Genomic DNA, 23,063 nt, shown 5'->3' with positions numbered 1-23,063 from the left:
AAAATGGAAAAATATTTCTGACTATATATATTAAAAGTTAGATAATTAAATGCTTAAAAATAAAATTTAGAAAGGGATTAGGCAGATAAAGTAGCAGAATTTAAATGTAGCCTACTGTATAATGTAGAATGCTATAAGTTTTAGGCTATTCCATTTACATTTTATACTCATTATATATAAAAATTCAACTTCGTAGTAAAATTTTATCTTAAGTACAATGAAAATATCACATCTAATAGCTTGATTAGAATGGTAGACTATAGATATTTAGGCCTACCTCAACTTTAAACACCTTCATATTTATTCGTTGTAAAATTAAGAATGTGACATTAAATTGATGTAAAGGTGCGGCTACCCCCACGAAACGAACAGGTGAACAAGATCACGTCGTGTTATCTGGAATGAAAATAAACATTCGCTTGTTCGTTAGAACTAAGTGGTAAGGAATCTAAGGAAGAGGAGTTCAATCCCTTTTCCTAGAAGATAAATAAAAAGAAGTGTAAGGAACAAACTCTAATATCTATAAGAATATTCCCCTTTATTCAATCCTATAACAATATTATCTTATCTTACAAAGTCTTGTCTGTTTTTAGGTTGTTTCTTATAAAGAAGACTATATGAAAACATAATTTTCTTCATAAGAAACAGCTGAAGTAGTCAAAGGAAATTTAAGAGCTGTAACTACCTTTATAAAAAGAAAAGTTTTAATGGAAAAAAATTTTCTTTTAACTAATTTTAATTTAAATGTAATACTGTAAACATTTTTTAAAATTGGCGACACTTGTATTAATAAAATATAAGAACATATAACAGCTGTAGTTTATTTACTAGCCTCTAGCAAACTTAATTCCTGACTACGCAATTATAAAAAAATATTTTAAAACCACGTAAGAATGCGACTATGCAAACGCGAGCGAGAATATATGGCGAGAAGAGGGGAGAGGCGATAAATATCAAATCCTGTCAGATATGTGCGAGAATCAGAAATTCGCTCAGGCCAGTGAGATTTCTCGCTTCTCGCTTGTGCATGTTTTCCTTTGCGAGAATTATATCGCTGGCAACTAAATTCGCGTCTGCATAGTCGCACCCTAATTGTTTAAAGAAACATCCTATTTGGTTTTTCTCGCTAATCTCTAAGAACTTCGATTGTTTCTGTAATTTGTTCTTATTTAATGTAAATATTTCCATTAATTCTTATTTATGGAGAAGACCGACAAACAAGACCGAAAAATAAGCTCGAGCGTAGGTAGCTTCGGCATTTTTGAGCGCGTGCTTCTATATCATATCGTTCTTTACTTCCGAACATTTAAAAAAATATTTATTTAATTTAATGAAAAATGTTTATAATTATAAAGCGTAATTATATAAAAATTAATTCAAATATTATTTGTAATTTTGTAGCTATTTAAGGAAAACTTCCGATAACGGAATTGTTGCATTTAACTCATTCGGTTTTTCAATATTTATCTTCTGTTTTAATATTAATCCAAAGTAATTTTACAGTCGAGCAGTAATGCAATTATAATAGAGAATTTTAATCATTTTTCAACAGCGTAGTAAACTTTATATACGTCAACGTTAAGCGTATCACGTGATGCATCGCCCGTTATTACAGTGTCGCCATCTGTGAACTATTTTCTGATATTCATAATATGTTACTCGTCTGGCTCTGAATGAAATGGTTTTATTCAAATATTTGAAAATTTCTCTGTTGAGGAGAAAAAATGTAAGTTCGTCATTGATAATTTTAATAAATAATAACTGTGTGGATTTCTATAACGCGCAATTCATATTATATTTTCATTTTTCAAAGTAAATGAGAATCCTTGAGAAGAAAACATGGATTCAATCGTCATTTCTTTAAAGTATTTGACTTTTAAATTCAAATTTAAATATAATTTTTAATTAAAATTATAATTAAACACTATTGACAATCATTGAATGATTCTGCAAGTAAGTAGCTCAATTTCCTTTTACCTTTGCATCCATGATGAAATTTTCTTAATTGCATAATTCTTACTGTGCAATTATTAAATGTATACCAATAATTACATAAAATACACCAATAATTATACAAAAAGACAAACCTTTTCCTTTAATAATGCAAAGTATTTGATAAAAAAAAGTCAATTTTTTCCTCCATTACACAATTATCTTTGGCCATTAATTAATTTATTCACATATTTACAAATATTCCATCAGTTGAACGTTATCAATAGGGTGACGACTTGATTTTTGGGTGTTGACCCTACTTTTGCTTGTTTTTAATATTGTACAAACAATCTTTGAATAGAGTAATTTTACTAAAGCATCAATATAATGTCACCAATTTATAGATCAGTAAATAAATGAATTTAAAAAAATAACCGAAGTTTAATCGGTTTTAGACCCTGTTTTTGCTGATTCTGAAATGTGTCCCGGTTGGATTCCGAATGATATGGTTCGCTTATTTTCAACCTACAAATAAACTGTTTAATATGATTATAAAGTATGTAATTACAATATCGTGTTAATTCCTACATCTAAGATTTTCAAAATTATTCATGTAATAGCTAATGTAAGCTTTTATCATTCTGCTATTAGTACAGTACTTACATGTAAAATTATTTTTATAAAAACAAATACAAGTACTAATTTGCTTTTTAAACTATAAAATTAAAGTTTATGGTTTCATTGTTATGAATTTAGAATTTTACAAATTGTTGATAAAATATTAAGTGCCAAAACATACTTTGTAACAAGTTTGTTCTTTTATAGTTATTAGATTATCAGGTTTTATTCTGAAATAATGAAAATTGCTTTTCATTTTCTCAAACTGCAAATATTAAGGAAAAATAGATTAAAACTGCAATACGTAGATTAGAGATGTTTGGAAATTATTTTAAGCTGATTGCATTTTATAAGTTAAATTGTTATTAAATTTTGATAATTTAAGATATTTAAAGTAAAAAATATTATTATTCATCACTGTTTAAAATTAATATTGGCATGATGCTGAAAAATAATAAAGTTCCAATGTTCAATAAGTGCAAAAATCTTTCTTCTTAAACCTGTATTTATTAAAAATTTCTGTTATTAAAAGAATAACAGAAATTTTGTAAGTTTATGATTAAATTTTATTTTATAGTTTTGGAAGAAATACAGGATGTAAACATTACTGGTTATAAAATGTTGGGCTGTTGAGAGCTTGTATGGGGTTTAAATTTAGAACAGGCCCCTTTCATAATTTTTTTTTTGTTTTTGAACAAATGAAGTATATAAAATGTTTATTTATTAAAAGCAGTCTTAAAGATTTTATTTTTTGTTAATAAAAACAATATTAATTTATAGGAGTAGAAACCACTATGGGTCTTTAAGTTTTCTATGGGCCCAGGGAAAAATCTGCAGCTCTTGATGGCCCTGTTTAATACTTCTTCCTTGTACAGGGTGACCTAAAAAATGAATACACACTTTGATTGTTAATAGTTTCTCTTTTTATTTTGTTAACTTGTTAATTTTGAAATAAATATTATAACATTAAATTTAGATCTAAATTAAAAAATGGTTAAATTAAAGTTTAGAAGTTAACAATCATTGTTTGTATACATTTTTTTTTTCTTTGGGACACCCTGTAGTTGGGAATATCTAATAACTATTTCCTGTAGTTCAATTTACATCAATGAAGCATTATTAACTAGCGTTACTTAAAAATATTGAGGTAATGTCAGTTAACTATGCTTTATTGATATAAATTATAGTTCCTGCATGTTCTGCAAATATTTATGATTAATTATAGTTTTTTTCTTGTATCAGACCATTTGATGCTATATAATAAATTGTTAGATTATATTCTAATTTTGTTATGAAATGTATTATTTATTATTATTTTTTTTCTAAATAAATTTTAATTAATTTTATTTACATATATTTGTATCCTGTATAATTTAAAATTAAAGTGTATATTAAAATTTTGCTTTTGATTACAGTTAACACAAATATTTAAACATTTTAATACTATTTGTATGGATAAAGTAAAGATAAAAGATTGTTTGTTGAACAAATAAGATAAAATATCTAACAAGTACTTTTATCAGTTTATCCATTATAAGCAATTAGTTAATCAGTAATACTAACATATTTGTTGTTTTTACAGTGTTATGGATTATACCATCAAGTTCAATGGCTCTCTATGCCTACAAAAAGTTTTAAGGTATTTTATATTTATAAGATTATATGTTAATTTTCCATTGGATTAAACCTATAAACGAAAAATAATGCAATACTAACAAAAATTTAATGCAGATTTTTCATTACACTTTTTAAAAACTACTTACTTTTTTACTTCTTTACAAATTGGTATATTTACTTTTAACTTAAGTTTTATAAATTTTGATAATTGTTTTGAGTTTAAAATTGAATTATTTAATTTTTTAATTTCAGTACATTATTTTATTATTATTTATTATTTTTCAGTACATTTAACAGAATTTAAATAACTTTGTTCTTAATTTACTGAACTTGTTCGTTGATCATGTTAATTATAAATATTTAATGATTTTTATAAATGTTTTTCTTTTTTATAACTAAATTATTTTCTTGAAACAGCTTAAAAGTTATTTGCCTTTTGAATACCAAAGGAATTTACTTTAAAATAATAGATGTTGAAATATTAAACTATTAATAAAATTTATAAGTAATTTAATATACTGTATTTGTTTATTTCTTAATTTTTAAAATATATGTTCAAATGTAATCACATTGTGTATTAATTCATATCATAGTTTTAATTATGAAGTGATTAAAGTTTGCATTTTTTCAAAATATTTAAAATTTCATAATAATTTTTTATTGATGTAATTTTAATCTTTTTATCCTAGAAAATCAAGATAACATTGCATATAAACAAATGTTATTTAATTTAAAAAGTATCAGGAATTTTACTATGCTATATAGAATAATTTAAAAATTTGACCTGTTAATGAAAATGAAATAAGTCTGATAAAAATTTTCTGAATCAGATTATTATGAAATATTAATATAAAAAACAAAACAAAAGAAATATATATATTTATAAAGAGAATTTATAATTGGATACATGAAAATATCTTAAGATTAAGAGAGAAATAAAAATTAGATTTTATTTTCTGTTTTATTTTTTTAAGAAGTAATTTAGTCAGTTTTAAATTATAAATATCATAAAAGTATTTACAAATGACAATGTAACAAATTCACATATAACTGATGGTAACTGCAACTAAATTATGTCAAAGAATGTGATTCATTTGTTTTGATACATTATTTTGATTATATTACACTTATTTTGATATAACATAAAGCTATAATTAGTCTTCATATTTGAAAAATAAACTTTAGTATTAGCAAAATGAAAAATATACCGCTCTAGATATAATAGAATATACTTAAAAATGCTTAACTATTTTTAAAACATGAGAATTCACTGAATATATAACATAATGGAATAACTATCTAATCCAGCAGAGAATTTTCTAAAATTCCAAATTCAACTTCTGCTAAATATTAATTTGTCTGCCAAAAACATCTCAAAATCTGAATATTTTGAATGTCATTAGTTTTTAAAAATTTAATTTTTAATTGCTGACTTGTCTGATGCACGAGAAGAGTTTTGTAGTTTCCCCCCTCTAGAACTTGGACAGCATCCCAAATTGTTTCATTTATTGTAAAATGTTAACCACCAAGAAAATTCTGTAAGAAACTAAAATAGAAGTTATTGGGAACAGGCAAGACCATATGGACAATATAGAATAATTCATTTGCGATTAAATAGGGATGTTTCTTTTTCAATATATAGATGTCTTATAAAATCATCAATATTATCCATTTTGATTCATCTTATAATTCTATCTCTTAATGAAATCTAATAATATTTTTTTGAGATTGTGGTTGTGTTCTACTACTAAAATATCTTGATTTATCAATGTACAAGGTGCGGCGTGGGAACTTCCTTATTTGAAATGCGTGCCACACAGCGGGCATTACTCCTTGGAGAGTGGGGTTGAGCACATTTGAAAGGGCAAGGCCTAATGTTTTTTTGTATGGTTAGTTTAGTAACGATCATGCAATGGACGAGAGAGGAGCACGCGTTTGTTGTGGCAACTTACTTTTCCAGTGGCCGTTCGGTCATTGCAACCCAGCGTGCATTCAAGAAATAGTTTAATATTGCGCCTGCAGGTTGTTTTTCTGATCAAAGATCAATTGTTCAGTGGGTGGACACTTTTATGGATACTGGTAGTGTATAAAAAAAGAAACCAGGACCTTCAAGAACCACCAGGACACCAGAAAACGTCGAAAGAGTAAGGCAGATCACTTAGGGGGATTTCAAAATCCCCCTAAGTGATCTGCACGCAAACATGCAGCTGTGCTTAGAATTGAGGAATGTGTGGTTCCAACAAGATGGTGCCATGACTCACATGGCACGAATGTCAATGACTCTCTTGCGTGAACGTCTCATCTGTTTGAGGGGCGATCTTCAGTGGCCAGCACTCTTGCCAGATTTAGCCATCTGCAATTTTTTCTTTTGGGAATATGTTAAATCCTTGGTATATACCAATTGTCCAAAGACCCTGGGTGAGCTGAAGAACAATATTCGTGCTGCTATTGCCAACATAGACACAGACATGCTGGACAAAGTGGATAAAAACTTCCGATTTCGACTCTCCAAATGTATTGACCAGAACGGAGGCCACCTTCAAGATATCATTTTCAAAACCTAATGAAATAAAACTTTAAATGAACCTATGTAAAGAAAAAAGAATTAAATTGATATCTCCAATACTTTTTGTTTTATGATTTTTTAAAATAAGGAAGTTCCTGCACCGCATCCTGTATTAAAGTGAAGGCCCAGTTAGTATTTGGGTATATATATTTAACAATGGATATTGGATATAAATTCAATGTTCATATATATGTTTCTGATTGATATTGGGGTTATGACACAGTTTAAAAAACTTTATCCTTTTTCTTTCAATATTACTTAACTAATTTTCAAGTTTGAAATTAGTTTTGCTTAACTACTTTTATAGCCATTTATCAAATGCAGTTTCAGACATTGTTTAGATGCTCATGACTCAATGCTGCCAATTTTTAATTATTTCTCTTTATCAAATTTTTAACAAATATGTCTAAGAATCAGTTGCTCTGTTTGTTAAATGTTGATTGATTTGTAATAAATGCTATGGAGTTATTATATGCAAAAACAAAGAATATTTTTGATCTGCTAATTGTTTTCCTGAATTGCATTTTGAAGTTGTCTGTAAATTTTTAATTAAGTAATTTTACATATATTCAAACAAAATAAAATAAATTTTATAGTTCTATCTAAGTTGTAGCCATAAAATATACTTTCAGAATTGTCATATTTCAAATTTGATATTTTGTTAACTGAGCCTAAGTGAATATTATGTAAACTTTACTGTCATTAAAAAATATTTTTTTTAAACTCTAATAATAGCTTTAATAATAATAATAATCATAATTCTCCTGTGGTCACCACCTGGTCGTGGTGGTAATTTTACTGATCCATAGAGCAGGCTGGAGCAGAAGCTTCTGGTAGGGACACCCATGCCAGTAAGGTCTATGGGGAGAAATGAAGCTAAGAGTGACCACACCCATATTCTGTGGAGATATTTATCATGGTAGTAACCAGATTTAAGTTTGATACCAGCTCGGACGTCTCTCGGTTAACAAGGTCTGTGTATGTGGGTTAGGCAGAGACTCATGTTCGAAAAATATACCACAGTCTCCTTTGGTTACTGGTGGTGAAAGCAGCGCTGGCCCAAGCATGGCTACTGCAATGCCCTCAACAGATTGAGGAACCAACCCAGCCTTGGTGTTTCTGTGGCAATGCATCCACAGACCAGAAAGGCTGAAAAACCACGCCAACGGATGAAATGGACAATGTAAATGAACGAGTTTATCATCCGTACTTACTATACCATCACAAAACATGAAACAAACATAACAGCATATTGACAACAACTACACCATAGATTCACACAACAACTACACCATAGATTCACACAACAATATCCTCATCTCACTGTCACCAAACAAAGGATTGTTGAGCAAAATAGAACAATTATACACAACAACCTTATTCCACAAACAACACTTGAACTTATCAAACAACAGATTGTCGATCAAATACATCAATAGACAGAAACATTTAACATTAATGAAGATCACGTAACCTGTCAGGATAATCTAGCAACAAGCACTGATTACAGCACACACGCAGCAACTACCAATATTGATACTACAGACACTTCCTCATCCACCACTGATAACATTGACATAGATTTAGTTAATATGCTCTCACTTTTATTTCAGGAAACACTCACTAAATATACAGGCACAGATTCCACACAAAGACCACGAATACCAAAAATCAACACGTCAAAGGAAGTAGGAAAAACACTAAATCATGTAAACACTCACTACCATAGTACATTCATTCAATTTCTACACTCTCAGACATTCATACATTAGTTTATGCTGGTGCAGTCACAGTAGTGACACACCATGGGCTGAAAATACAATCACAGACAGATACACAGAAAACACAATTCTATCACAAGTTTGCCCGGAAGAGAAGAATAGAAACACAAATAAATGACATTAGACAGCAGTTAGTCAGGCTGACACAATACACTAAAAACAACATAACACCCAAATTAAAGAAACAGCTCAAAAACATTTTCAAGAAAATAAAAACAGACAAAGCATGAACATTGCAACACACACATTACAGAATACATTGATACACTAAAATAAAAATTCTTAGCCAAAGCACGTAGACTCAAACGATACAAAACATGTTCACTATGAAAACAACAAAATAAATTATTCACAAACAATGAAAAACTCTTCTACAGACAAATCAGTACCAAAACAAACACTGATACACAGCAAAGTGGCACACTAACAGAAGAACTCAACTTATTGGTCTTCTCTTTGGTCTAGTGATGTTCTGCACAATGCTGATGCAGGCTGGATTGAGGAGGAGAACAGAAACTTGCACAACATACCAACTATGTCCCGTGTTGAAATAAACATACATGATGTCCAATACACTGTTAACAGAACACACAACTGGAAGACACCTGGTGTAGACAACATTCACAATTTCTGGTACAGAAAGTTTACATCATTGCACCCAGAACTAGCTAAACACCTAACACACATTATCATCAATCCACAAGACATGCCAAAATTTCTTACTCAGGGCATCACCTACATGAAACCTAAAAACAACAATACCACGGACCCCACACAATACAGACCAATTACATGTCTTCCAACACTGTACAAATTATTGACATCCTGTATTGCAAACAAAATATACAAACATGTTGAAGAACACAACATTCTTACGGAACAAAAAGGTTTCCATAGAAATCACAGGGGATGCAAAAAACAGTTACTCATAGATTTAGTCATTCTACGGTAAGCACACAAACAACACAGAAACATACACATGGCATATATAGACTACAGAAAAGCATTCGACAGTGTTCCACACAATTGGCTACTACATATTCTACACATGTAGAAAATACATCCATCACTCGTTGCATTCTTCCAAAACACTACGCAGCACTGGAGAACAACACTACATCTCAGGGTTAGTAACACTTCCACACAAACAAACCAAATTTTTATTAGGCAAGAAATTTTTCAAGGAGATTTCCTTGAGTCCTCTCTGGTTCTGCCTAGCCTTGAACCCATTATCCAACATGTTAAACAACACACAATATGGCTACAATATCAGACATGAAAAAACAACACAGTTTACACTGTCACATCTCATGTACATGGATGACACAAAACTTTATGCATCCACACAAAAACAACTTCATAAATTCCTACAAATCACACATTCATATGCCAAGGATATACAAATGAAGTTTGGCCTAGATAAATGCAAAACACTTCACATAGAAAAAGGAAACCTGAAGAAAGAAGATTTTGCACTTGGAAATGGAGATGTTATTGAATCCATGGAAGAGGGTAAGTTCTACAAGTATTTAGGATTCCAACAGGCCAAACTAACAGAACATACACAAATAAAGCAAAGATTAATTAAAGAATACCAAAGTAGGTTAAATGCTATTCTCAGAACAGAGTTAAATGCAAAACACACAGTTAAAGCAATAAACACATATGTCATCTCCAGTACTCACATATTCTTTTGGAGTTATACATTGCACTCACACAGATCTTGAGCAACTCCAAAGGAAAACAAGGACACCGCTCACTAAGCACAAACATCATCATCCTAAATCCACCATAGAAAGACTAACCCTTCCACATAAAGAAGGTGGACGTGGCCTGATAGACATAGTTAACCTTCACTATAAACAAATACAGTCACTGTGAGAGTTTTTCTACAGAAAACAAGAAACATCACAGTTACATAAAGCAGTAACTCTAGCAGACTCGAATAACACACCATTAAACTTACACTCACATCATATGGACACGATACAACATATAAAAAGCATAGACACCATTAAGCAATCATAGGCTCAAAATGCACTCCATAGCAGACATCCTTATGACCTGGCCCAGGGTTTTGTTGACAAAACTGCGTCAAACAGCTGGGTAGCTCGAGGATGCCTCTTTGGGGAGACGGAAGGATTCATGATCGCCATACAGGATCAGGTCATAAATACTAAAAACTACAGAAAACACATACTCAAAGATACAACACTCACAAATGACACATGCAGAAAATGTCGTATCATGCCAGAAACTATACAATACATCACTTCCGGTTGCAAGCTCTTGGCACAGACAGATTATTTACACAGACATTATCAAGTACCAAATATAATACACCAAGAGCTTGCAAAGAAACACAAATTAGTAGACATCCACGAACCATACTACAAATACATTCCACAGACAGTATTGGAAAACAACACATGCAAAATGTACTATGACAGAGCCATAATCACAGATAAAACAATTTACCACAACATACCAGACATCACACTCATTGACAAACACAATAAAATCACATACATTATAGACATACCCATTCCAAGCACTCAGAATGTACAATACACATGCACTGAAAAAGTCAGCAAGAACTTGCCCAGGAAATAAGACATCTATGGAGGATGGATAGGGTGCTTATTGTACCTGTTGTTCTCTCCTCTACAGGTGTAATACCACACACACTACACCAGTGTTTCCCAACCTTTTTAGTGCTATGCTCCACCTAAGCCTTTCTAAAATTCTTATGCCTCCCAACATATACGTTGAACTATTTTGGAAGGTCTCTCGTTGTCGTGTTCGTTGAAGTTTTTCTTGCACTTAATTGCCACACTGTTTTATTGTAACCATGATAAAACCCAATCCTTTCATCAAAGTCTTTTGCACTTTCCAGTCATTGCCAAACGTGACCTGGAACACCACAATTCACGTCTGCCCATCTCGAGGTCTGGGCAAAGAATGTCCTTTCTCCTCTTTCACCAGCCTCAGGGTCTTGTTCATATCTTTGTTTTTAGTGGTTCTCAGAATTGTTAATCCCACTCCAAGGGAAAAGGGTTATAAAGGGAAGTTCTACAAGGAAAGGGAAATAAAGAACAAATAAAATTAAAACTAACTTAAATGAATATTTACAATTAATATGGCATACAGCGGCTATACGATTAACTTAACTCTGGATGAATCCATTTTCGAATTACCCCCCTTAACAATCAAATTGCCCCTCTGTGGGGCGTGCGCCCCACGTTGGGAAACACTGCACTACACAAAAGTCTGGGCACATTACAATTGAATAGAAATACGTACATCACACTACAGAAGGCCACTGTATTGAATACATGCCACATTGTTAGGAAATTCCTGAATACAGACACTGACACTGACACACTTACTTTATTTTAGTTTTATTTTGGTTGCTATGCCTTGACTCTGGTCCAGCATAGTACACAGCCACTGGTGTCAACTGAGTATAACTCACTAAACCCAACATAATAATAATAATACTGAAACAATAATGGAACAATGTTAATGGTTTTAATATTTCAAACAAGAAAACTTTTAGTTGAACACACTAATAAGTTCAACCAAAAATTTTTCTTGATTATGTACTACTAGTTGACATACAAAAATGTTTTATTAACATTTTAATCATTATTATACAAATTTTTATTTTGATTACTAATTTATGATATTTAGATTAGTTAAAATTTTTGTTGAAAAATGTAAATATAGTTCAGCATCATAATTTAATTTATCAATTATATCAATTTTAGATTTTCTTTTTTTTTGTTCAGTTTACAGATTTAGAAGTTATCCATGCTAAATCATCTCAATTAAATCCTAAACCAGATCCAAACCATTTGGTATTTGGAAGACATTTTAGTGATCATATGTTTGAAGTTGAATGGAATGCTTCAGTTGGATGGGGGACACCTCGTATATGCCCAATTCATCATTTAAATTTACATCCTGCAGCTAAAGTGTTTCATTATGCTCAAGAGGTGATAATTTATTTTTGTAACTTAATTATTTTGTAATATGTTTCTGAATTTTCAATGATAAGAAATATTTAGCTCTTTGAAGGTATGAAAGCTTTTTATGGTGTTGACAATAAAATAAGACTCTTTCGTCCAGATGTAAATATGAAAAGAATGCTTAGCACAGCAGAAAGATTAGATCTTCCAGTAAGTTTATTAATATGAATACATTATCTTATATAATTTTTTTTTCTAATAATATAATATGCATATATAATGTATATATATGAATTTATATATATATTATTCACATATATACATTTAATATATACACAGTGGGAACTTGATTATTTGAACTTGATGGGACCAGGGATGATCTGGATAAATGAAATTTGAGATAATCCAGAAACATTTGTTTTTTGTGGATACATCCAGCATTATATATTTAAAGTTTTGTAAACTATAAATAGTTTAAATAATTATATTTGAAAGTAAATTAATTTACTCAAAATCTAACATAATATTTTGTATATATGACCTAGCTTTGTGACACTACAATTAACAGATTACATAGTAATTTCCAGTTTCCAGTTATATGAAGATTTTGGTCTCTGTGTATTATACTCTATGGTATGTACTGTACATGGTTCTTTATTTATTGAAAACTGTTCTAAATAATTTGGACTTTAAGGTAATCAAGTTTTTACTGTATATATATATATATATATATATTTTTTTTTAATTCTAGCTTATTTATATGACACATTTATTTTCAAACTATAATTTATAGCAATACTTTGTTTGAACCATTCAATTATCAGAACAATAAATATTCAACATATTTATAAAGGTACAAAACTTATTAGTAATTGTGTTCTTTTATTACAGTTCTAAAAATTGCAACAAGTTGTATAACTTTCTTGGCAACATTTAAAACTGCAAGTGGTGCTATCTGTTATGATATTTTATTTTAAAAACTTTTTATATTTTTAACTATTATAAAATGGCAAAAAGCCTAATTTCGAGGGTAGGGATGGGTTTTATAAAAGATTGTAAATGCTAATAAAGAGTAAAATTGTCATTAAGTCTGACCCTACTCAAGATATGACATGTAACCCCTCTATCTACCCACCCCATAAACCTCTAACCACCAAAATTTAATAGCATCAATCTCCTAATACACAAACCTCCCTGCAAAATTTCAGAAATTTTTGACAAAAAAGCTCAGGAGTTATTAAGCTTTGAAGAGGGTGAACAAAATCATGTCCACTCACACACTAACAAAGAAAAAAACCTCTAAATGTTTTTTTTTTACATTTCTTGACATTTCAAGGTCCCAAGTCCAAAAGTGTAGAAATCTTGATTAGTCAAAAAACCAGGCCATACTTTCCCTTTGCTATATACCAGACATGGGCAAATGCGGCTCTTTTTGAGTTACATGTGGCTCTTGCTGAAAGTGTTAATTTCTGTTTTTTATTATTATTTTTACAATTTTATATTTATAATTTTGTGAAAATATGCTTATTAAAAAAATTCAATATTTGTTTTATATTATATTTATATTATATAATAAAATCACCAGTGGCGTGCCGTGACATTTGATGACAGGGAAGCTGTGTTTCTGTAAGAAGCCGACTTCCAGGGGCAACCAGTTAATTGCGCGTCAGTGATGGTCTAGGGCAGTGGTTCTTAACCTTTTTATACTTGCGGCCCACCAAATATTTCATAATTTTTTTGTGACCCCCATTTTTTAATAATAATTTATATTTGATAATTTGATAATTTATCTATAATAAATTGATTTTTTTATTATTGCTTTATTTTTTATATAATAAATGTAAATCATAACTTTATTATTTCATTATCTATTTAAATAACATTCAAACTTCACAATTAAACATGAAAACTCATTAATTTTTAACAGAAAATAAAATAAGAAACATGTCGATAAATCGATCCAATGTCGATGCTAAAACTAAACTAAAACTAAAACGCCCACTTGTCGTAAGGATTTTGCATAACTTTTGCAAAAATATTTAAATTTTGAAAGCCTACTATTTTTCCTAATTATTTTTAAAATTCCAAGCATTAATAGTTTCTTAAAATTGCTTTGGAATAAAAGAAGTAAATACTGCGGTGTAAGTAGCATATTTACATTTATTTCTTCTGTACTAACAAAGTTGTATGTAGGAAGAAATACAAAATAAATAAATAAAAACTAAATAGGAAAACTTTATCTTTCTTATTTCACTTTTCAATACGATATTCGGATTATACATCAATTTTCTTTTTATTATATTCTGAAGGAAATTTTGCATAATTTGGCGGCCCCGGCAAACTTCTTATGGAGCCCCAGGGGCCACGGCCCCCCTGTTAAGAATCACTGGTCTAGGGTCCATTCGTATTCATTTGTTTGATAAGCCAGTAAAAACTGTAAACTTCTCTAAATGTATTTTTAATATCACAATTACATTCTGAATCGCTAGCCACGATATAAGGGCTAAAATTAAAAATAAATTATAAAAACTTACTCGGTGAAATAAAATGTGCGGTGGATATACATACCTGGTACAATGTATTGTTCGATTGTATTAATATACTTTTAAAGAAAATTATAATTAAAATATAGCTTTGTAAAGAAACGTACATAAAAATAACATAAAATAGTCTTTACTTTTTAAATCTTAAAACAATCCACTTGAGTCAAATATCTTGATACGAGTAGCTAATGGATGGAACTAGTGACGGTCCAGGTAGGTGTGTAGTGAGTGTGTGCGTGCCAAATCCCGAGGGTGCCGATACCGGTCAATGTCAAATGCTTCTTTTGTCGCATCACTAGTATATCTCAAAGGACGCCACAGGGCTGTTGTAAATTTTAAACGTTTCTCACCGTAGCTGTAAAAATCTAACTATGTTAAACTTAATAGTCATTCGTTTTCTAACTAATTCGTTTTAATACCAGGTGTACACGGAAATCAGTTTCCCACTGTACTGAGCGAGTGATTGGTTCTGTTAAGCTTTTGTTGAAGTAAAATTCTGGCTCTTTCAACAGGGTTTTATTTATGTCCCCATTCCCTAATCTCTTAATTATTTAGTCACTTCTTAAGTAGAAATAAGTCGAAACCAGTTACTTTGTACCTGAATATCTGTAGTCTTGGGAAAACAGTGGAAAGACAAATTTTTATGACAACGGATATATAAATCATAAATTTAAGGAAAATAAATTCTAGAGCTTTTATTTTGGTACCATTGTATGTACTGTACGTCTCATTCATTAAATTTGGTTGTAAATGATGCTGCCAAAGTAACAGTTAATTTTTAACACTGTACTAGAATTGTACACGTTTTTTCTGCATCTCCTTACAGATGGGACATACTAAATCGTAATATCACCGGTTTAACATTGAAATCCGTAAGTAATATAAGATGGGAGAGCGGAATAAACGCAGAATAAATATATCAAATATTTTAATGGAGTTTTTTTAAACTCCTGTCAACTATACAGAACTATCATAAAAACGTGCCAGTAAACTCCTATCGGTTGGGTTGTTATAAATCTAGTCTAGGGTGGGCAACCCTTTTTATAACATGGGCCAGAATAAATTTTACGTTTTTTTCCGCGCCGTAGTAGTTAATTGACGCCTTCTTGTGACTCGTAATTTTTTTAGTCTGCAAATATGAAATAAATAAATAAAAAGTTAATTACTACATTTGTTTCTCTTATCGTTTTCGAAAATTACAAAGAATTGGAAAAATAACTATTAATTAGTTATTTTTCCAATTTAATAATCTATTAAAGATCTCGCGGGCCGGATAGAAACTTTTCGCCAGCCGTAGCTGGCCCGCGGGTTGCCCGCCGTTGATCTAGTCTGCTCGTGATTCACATAATCGGGCGAGGGTGGCCGAATATCTAGCAGGCGGCTAACAGCCCACAACCGCTCCGGGATATAAAGTCGCGTACTCTTTACGCGTGTGTCGCTTCTACCAGCTAAACCGTGACGTTTGTGCTATGTAAAGCGCATGCGCCAATGCCTATAATCTGGCTGCTTGGAAGTTGACAGGCAGGCGGATAACAGCCCACAACTGCTCCGGGATATAAAGCTGTACTCTTTACGAGTGTGTCGCTTCTACCAGCTAAACCGGGTGAGATTGGTGCACTGTAAACCGCATGTGCTAATGCCTATATAATCTGGCTGATTGGAGACTGACCCGGTTTCGACATTCCTTCCGCCACCGAATTATTCGAATATACAATAACAATCTTATCGTTTTTTTCACATGTAGTATAGAAATTTGTAAAAGATACATAATGCAGTTATAATAAAATATTAATTTTAATTAATTCAAAGTACGTTAAAATATGAAAATTTATATTTTATAAAATTCAAGGGAAGGTCATTGAAAGGTGGAATCTGCACTTCCATCGCTTCCAATGACGGCATGCCACTGAAAATCATGCGCCTTACCATACTATCCGCCACGACAGTACAGAACTGCAACTCCCATGCATTTTGCAAAACCTACATTTCGGCTCCCACTGAACTCTTGCTTGCCCACTTGTTATATAATATAACAAAGCAGGGAAAGTAAAACTCAATACAGTATTTATAGACTTAACTGCATTTAATATAAAAAAATATTTGGATACTATGTTAATAAATTTTTGTCTTTGGCTATTTCAAATAAGTTACATATAGCATAATATTGAATTTTAAGTTTTTAGTCTATGACAATAACTAACTGAAATTTTAAAATCTAATTTTAAAATCAAATTTTAAAATCAAATGCTATTTTATATGATTTGAACTTAAAAACTAATATATGAGAACTGGCACTTAAATGGGATTTTTAAATACGTAATAGAAAATGAAAATGTGAACAGATTTAATTATTGTAATAAAAAACCAGATGGTAAAATGTGAATGTTATGCTTAGGATTATTCAAAAATTAATATTTGAATGATGGAAACAAGTAGTAATTAAAAAGTTTTAGAATAGCATCAAGTTTTTCAAAATCAATACATTTAACTTTATCAAAATCCATATTGATACTAATTCATTTTTACTTTCCTGGCTGTTATAACAGAGGGAAATTATGGCAATCTGGCAAAAATGACCCCCCCAGATTTTTACATTTTTAGGCTCAGGACACCTTGAAACATCAAAAAATGCAAAAAAAAAATTTGGGGGTAATTTCTGTATGTATTGATGTTTTTTTTTTGTGTGTGTTTGTGTTGGGCATGATTTTGTTTCCCCTGTTTCAAGTTTAATAATTCCTCTGCTTTTTGTCGAAAATTTCTGAAATTTTGCAGGGAGGTTTGTTTATTAGGTGGATTGATGCTATTAAATTTTGGCAGTTAAAGGTCAAGGAGTGGGGCAATAATGGGGGTTGTGTGTATCTCCAGTAGGGTTGGACTTAATGACAATTTTACTCATTATTAGCATTTACAGATTTTCATAAAACCCATCTCTATCCTGAAAATTAAGCTTTTTGCTGTTTTATAATAGTTAAAAATATAAAAAGTTGTAAAATAAAATATGGTAACAGATGATGCCACCAAAATGTTAAATGTTGCTGGTGTACAAATAATCCTTCAAAAAAACCTTTAACTGGCGTGAAGTATGATTAATTGTCCAAGCTAACGTTTTCGGATCCTTCCTGGATACTTCTTCAAGCTACGTTTTGTTTGTAACGATCCATTATAACGAAGACTAGCCGTTTTTGGAACGAAAGTTTAATTAGCTTGGACAATCATACCTCACGCTGGTTAAAGGTTTTTTTGAAGGATTATTTGTGTATTACTCTGGTGTGTGTCAATTCTTTATTTGTTGCTGGTGTTTTGATTATATGAATCTTTTATATGATATAATATAGTTACTTTGTTAATGACTGATGCAGTATAGAAAATTATAAAATATCATATTTCTGTAATATTTTAAACATAATAAAGAAATCAAAAAATCTCTGAAGATAAAAACAAAAGATTTCTAAAGAACTATTTAAAATGTATATATTTTTATATAAAATATAACTTTAAATACAAAGAATTTATTTGTATTTAAAGTACAAATACTTTTATAAATATTTGTTCTTGAAGTAGAAGCTTAAATATTATCAAATGATAGGAAAATATTATATTACTGATACTACATGCAACCCTAAAGATTAAAAAATTTAAAATAACTTATGTAACACACACAGTTTTGTATAAATTTTAAGTTTTTGTTGAAGTTGAATTGTAAGATATATAATTTTAATTAGCTTCAATAGAAAATTTGGAATAAAGTGTGGTTTTATTTAATATTGAAATTTTAAAAAAAGAAAGTAAAAAGCAAATTTAATTTCATTAACAACAGATAATATTGATACAATACATCTACTGTATGTACTAAAATAAATAATTTTTTTTACATAATAGTTATTTGATGGAGAAGAATTAATAAAATGCATGAAAAAGTTAGTATCTATTGATAAAGATTGGGTTCCTAATCATAGTTCCAGTTCATTATACATTCGTCCAACTATGATAGGTATTGAACCATCTTTAGGAGTGGCTTCAGCTAATAAATCCTTATTATATATTATAACTGGGCCTGTTGGACCATATTTTAGCACAGGAGTTAAACCTGTTTCACTGTTAGCTGATCCTAAATTTATACGTGCATGGCCAGGAGGAATTGGAGACAAGAAAGCAGGATCGTAAGTTGTATTTATTGTAACTTTATTTTTTAAAATATTTGATCTATTCCTTTTTTATTTAATTAAAATAAAATTAGTTTTTCAATTTATTAATTAATCTTTTAATATTATATTATATTATTATTTTAGAGAGAAGGATTCATAATTTTTATGGATCTTTTTCTCTAGTTAATGACTGGAATTTTAATGTTTTTACAAATATGATTATATTGATTAAATTGTATTGGCAATAGGTTGTTTAGAAAGGTAAATATTTGAAATGGATTATAAATGTCTTTTATTTTTATAAATTTTCAAATTTTATGTAAAAGTAATTTATAGAATATAAATCTATTTTTTCATGTCATTTATGAAACTAATTTCTATGAATTAATTTTTAATATACATGACAAAAAATGTATATACAGTAGAGCATAGATTATCTGAATCAATTGGGGAATGGGGTTGTTTGGAAAATTGATTTTTCAGATAATTGATTATGTATGAAAAAATATATTATTAATATAGTATATTAGTACTGTATATCCCAATAATAGTATATTAGTATATCCCATGTTGAAATTTTTCTCTGTTGCGTGTTGCTTCGTGTTGAATTTTTGTCAATGTTAAGCCTAACGAAAATTTTTATAATAATAATCGTAGCTATTGTATTGTTAAATATTATACTTTAGACGTTAATCTAGTATCAAAAACGTTCGATTCAGCATGATACACGTCCCAACACAGCCTGACTGGAATGCTTTCGGATAACCGATGTTTCGGTTGATAGGTGTTCGGATAATCAATGCTCTACTGCATTTATTTTAATGCCACGTAATATATATTCATAATTTAAGCTATATTGATTTTTATGAATTTAAGAAGCAAACTTTAAAACACCTTTAAAATCTTAGAAATTATGGACCAACAGTAGCTATTCAAAAACATGCAGAAAAGATGAATTTACAGCAAGTTCTCTGGTTGTTTGGTGATGATCATCAGCTAACAGAAGTTGGAACTATGAATATATTTGTTTATTTTATTAATGATAAAGGAGGTTTGTTTATTAATATTTTTAAAACTTTTAAATAATTGTATTTTCTTAATTATAAATCAAAAAGTATTTTTTCTTTTAGAAAAAGAATTAATTACTCCTCCATTAAATGGAATAATACTGCCAGGTGTTACTCGTAAGAGTTTGATTGAACTAGCTGAAGAATGGGTAAGTTTTAATTTCATATAAAAAGATATGTATGCATTTATTTTATATTGTATAATTTAAAAATAATTTTATTTTATATAATTTTTTTCAGAAAGAATTTAAAATGACTGAAAGAGTAATAACAATGAAAGAAGTAATCAAATTATTACAAGAAAATAAGGTAGGATATATTAATGTTTAGATGTTTAGTAAAGGACAGTATATCTTTTTAGATCAAAGTTTATATTCAAAATCATTTACATGAAAATTTATTATGTAGACATGTTTATACAACTTTGATCTAAATGAAAATTATGATTTTTTAATTTCTATCTGAATATAGCTGTAATTTTTAATGTTTCAATAAACAATAAATTCATTTATCTATAATAAGTCAATACTTAAATACAGGTATACCTTGAGTTATGTCATTCTCGATTATATGTCGTTTGTCAAAAAAGTATATGGAAAAATAAAAATCAAGTTTAAGTCATTTTATTTGACTTTACATTTGTCCGCCACAAATATTGAAGTCATAATATCACTAGAAAAGCGTTAAAAGTGCACAAAATCATATTAAAATATGTACATTTACAGAAAATGTTAATATAATCATCATAAATCCTCGAGAACGAAACATGAAAACATCTGTGTTTCTGTATTGTCATCTTATTTAGCAGTCTTTAAGTGCTCATTATTGGCATTTTCCACCGTAGTTTCGACTTGCGTCGTAACTACACAAGTAAATTTGACTTACGTCGTTTTTCGACTTATGTCGCCTCTCCTGGAACCAATTACCGATGTAAGGTGAGGTATACCTGTACAATTTTTGGAATGGTTATTTATATATTTATATATATATATATAACAACTCCAAAAATTGTATATACAGTCAAACCTGTCTATAACAGAACATGTATATAGCGAAAACCTGACATTAATGGAAGATTTCATCAGTTTCTTGAATTTTCTGCAAAATTCAATGTAAATTAACCTTTATAAAGTGGAATCTGCCCAATGTGGAAACAGAAAGGCAAACCATACAGTATAACAGAAAAATTGTTATGTACTTTAAAATTTTATTTACTCTTTTATCAAATTAACTAAATTTCATTTTTATAAATAAAATTAATTATAATAAAAATGAGTATAATTTTTTCCTGTAATTTATAATAAATATTTGTTGTAATGCTGTAAATTTTGAAAGATTACTAACTTTTATGATTTTATTTGCTTCTAGTTATTAGAAATATTTGGGGCTGGAACTGCATGTGTTGTTTGTCCTGTCAATCATATCCATTATCTTGGTCAAGAATTACATATTCCCACAATGGAACATGTTGACCCTTTAAATTTAAGGTTTTTGAAAGCTTTGACAGATATACAGGTAAGAAAATTTTAATTTTGTTATTTTTTATAAGGAAAGGTATTTAATAATTTATTTTTTTTCAGTTTGGAAGAGTGAAACATGAATGGGCAGTGGAAATTGAATAAATGACAGATTAGTACAGACATTTTTAATATTGGATACTGAGAATTTGATTATTGCAAAGTAAATAAATAAAATATTGTTATTATTTATTTACTTTACTATCTATAATTCTGTTATTACTTTGAATATGTATTAAATTTAATATTTTATAATTTATATTTAAAACATTTTAAGTAATTAAATTTCCAAAATTTTGAATTAATATCACATAGTACAAATAAATACTGAGATCATGTAATATAAAGTTAAAGAAAAAAATTACAAAATAGCTTGTTCTGTAAATAAAACAAAAATGTTTTGATTGTAGTATATCTCAAGAAAAATTGTGGTTACATTTTGATTCAATATCATCACACATTGATGATTATGATTAAAACAAAATATTTTTTCTAGAAGAAAATTGCATTTTATTTTCATTCATGTACAGTGTACGTTAAATAAACTTCTTTCTGTTGCAACTTAGGATTTAAAAATTTTTAAGATACATTTTCCTTATGAAAATCAGTTTGTACAGGTTTCTTTAGTTTTGTTTTAAAATGTCAATTAAAATGTAATTGCTATTTGTTTTGGCCACATTTGTTTGAAATTGTATATTTTATCAATATAAATTTAATATAATGTTAATCTTGAATAAGAATAAATCACAATTTAACTCTTTGAAGTCACTTGTTTTCAGTTTTCTTTAATAGATAAACTAAAATGACTTGTCTTGATTTTTAAAATGCTAAAAATCTTTTCATGTATTCAATTCTGATCAATGTAGAGTTGATGAAATTTTACTTAAATGTAGAGTTGTTAGACAATGTAGTAATCAGTTGTTTAATCCTTGTGTGTTCATTCTGTTTCTCCTGGACTATGATTATCATTCTGTGTTACTGTATCTAGTCTTGGAATGTTTGATCAAAACTTGAGTCTTGTTTTAAATATCATTTCCTTTTTTCCATAAGCCAGCTATTGTGCACACATTTGCAGAGAAGTTTTGTTTGAGTTAGTCAAATCCAAAAATGTTGTGTAAATTAGTATCAGGTGACTCATGAGCAATATCTTTGTTTTTCACATAATTTATGTTAATTTTATTTCTCATCTCTTGGAGATTTGGTTGAATGAAGTTGTGTTTATGTGATGGAGCATGTGAAAACATAACTTTGTCCATCTTATGAGGATGTAGCTATGGTAGATGCTTTCCAAAGTGCAACTTAAAGA

The 23,063-nt window shown here is 29.4% G+C and overlaps 1 protein-coding gene across 2 annotated transcripts; it reads left to right on the top strand.

The window, feature by feature from the left end:
- Positions 1 to 1,607: 1,607 nt before the first annotated feature.
- On the top strand, positions 1,608 to 22,521 carry Bcat (Branched chain amino acid transaminase). Of its 2 annotated transcripts, none has more exons than XM_067273676.1 (10): positions 1,608 to 1,726; positions 4,133 to 4,189; positions 12,306 to 12,512; positions 12,585 to 12,695; positions 18,908 to 19,188; positions 20,082 to 20,224; positions 20,304 to 20,389; positions 20,481 to 20,549; positions 21,609 to 21,755; positions 21,821 to 22,521. In XM_067273676.1, the coding sequence occupies exons 1-10, from the start codon at positions 1,679 to 1,681 to the stop codon at positions 21,860 to 21,862; spliced, it is 1,191 nt and encodes a 396-aa protein (XP_067129777.1). In that variant the 5' UTR covers positions 1,608 to 1,678; the 3' UTR covers positions 21,863 to 22,521. The 2 variants fall into 2 exon arrangements, with proteins under 2 accessions (XP_067129777.1, XP_067129778.1); XM_067273677.1 differs by lacking the exon at positions 1,608 to 1,726 and adding an exon at positions 4,042 to 4,060.
- The last annotated feature ends 542 nt before the right edge of the window (positions 22,522 to 23,063 follow it).

The sequence above is a fragment of the Centruroides vittatus genome, unplaced genomic scaffold (assembly GCF_030686945.1).
Source record: "Centruroides vittatus isolate TY-2023 unplaced genomic scaffold, ASM3068694v2 contig_484, whole genome shotgun sequence".
Lineage (NCBI taxonomy): Eukaryota > Metazoa > Arthropoda > Arachnida > Scorpiones > Buthidae > Centruroides > Centruroides vittatus.
This window is presented reverse-complemented; position numbering and strand designations above follow the sequence as displayed.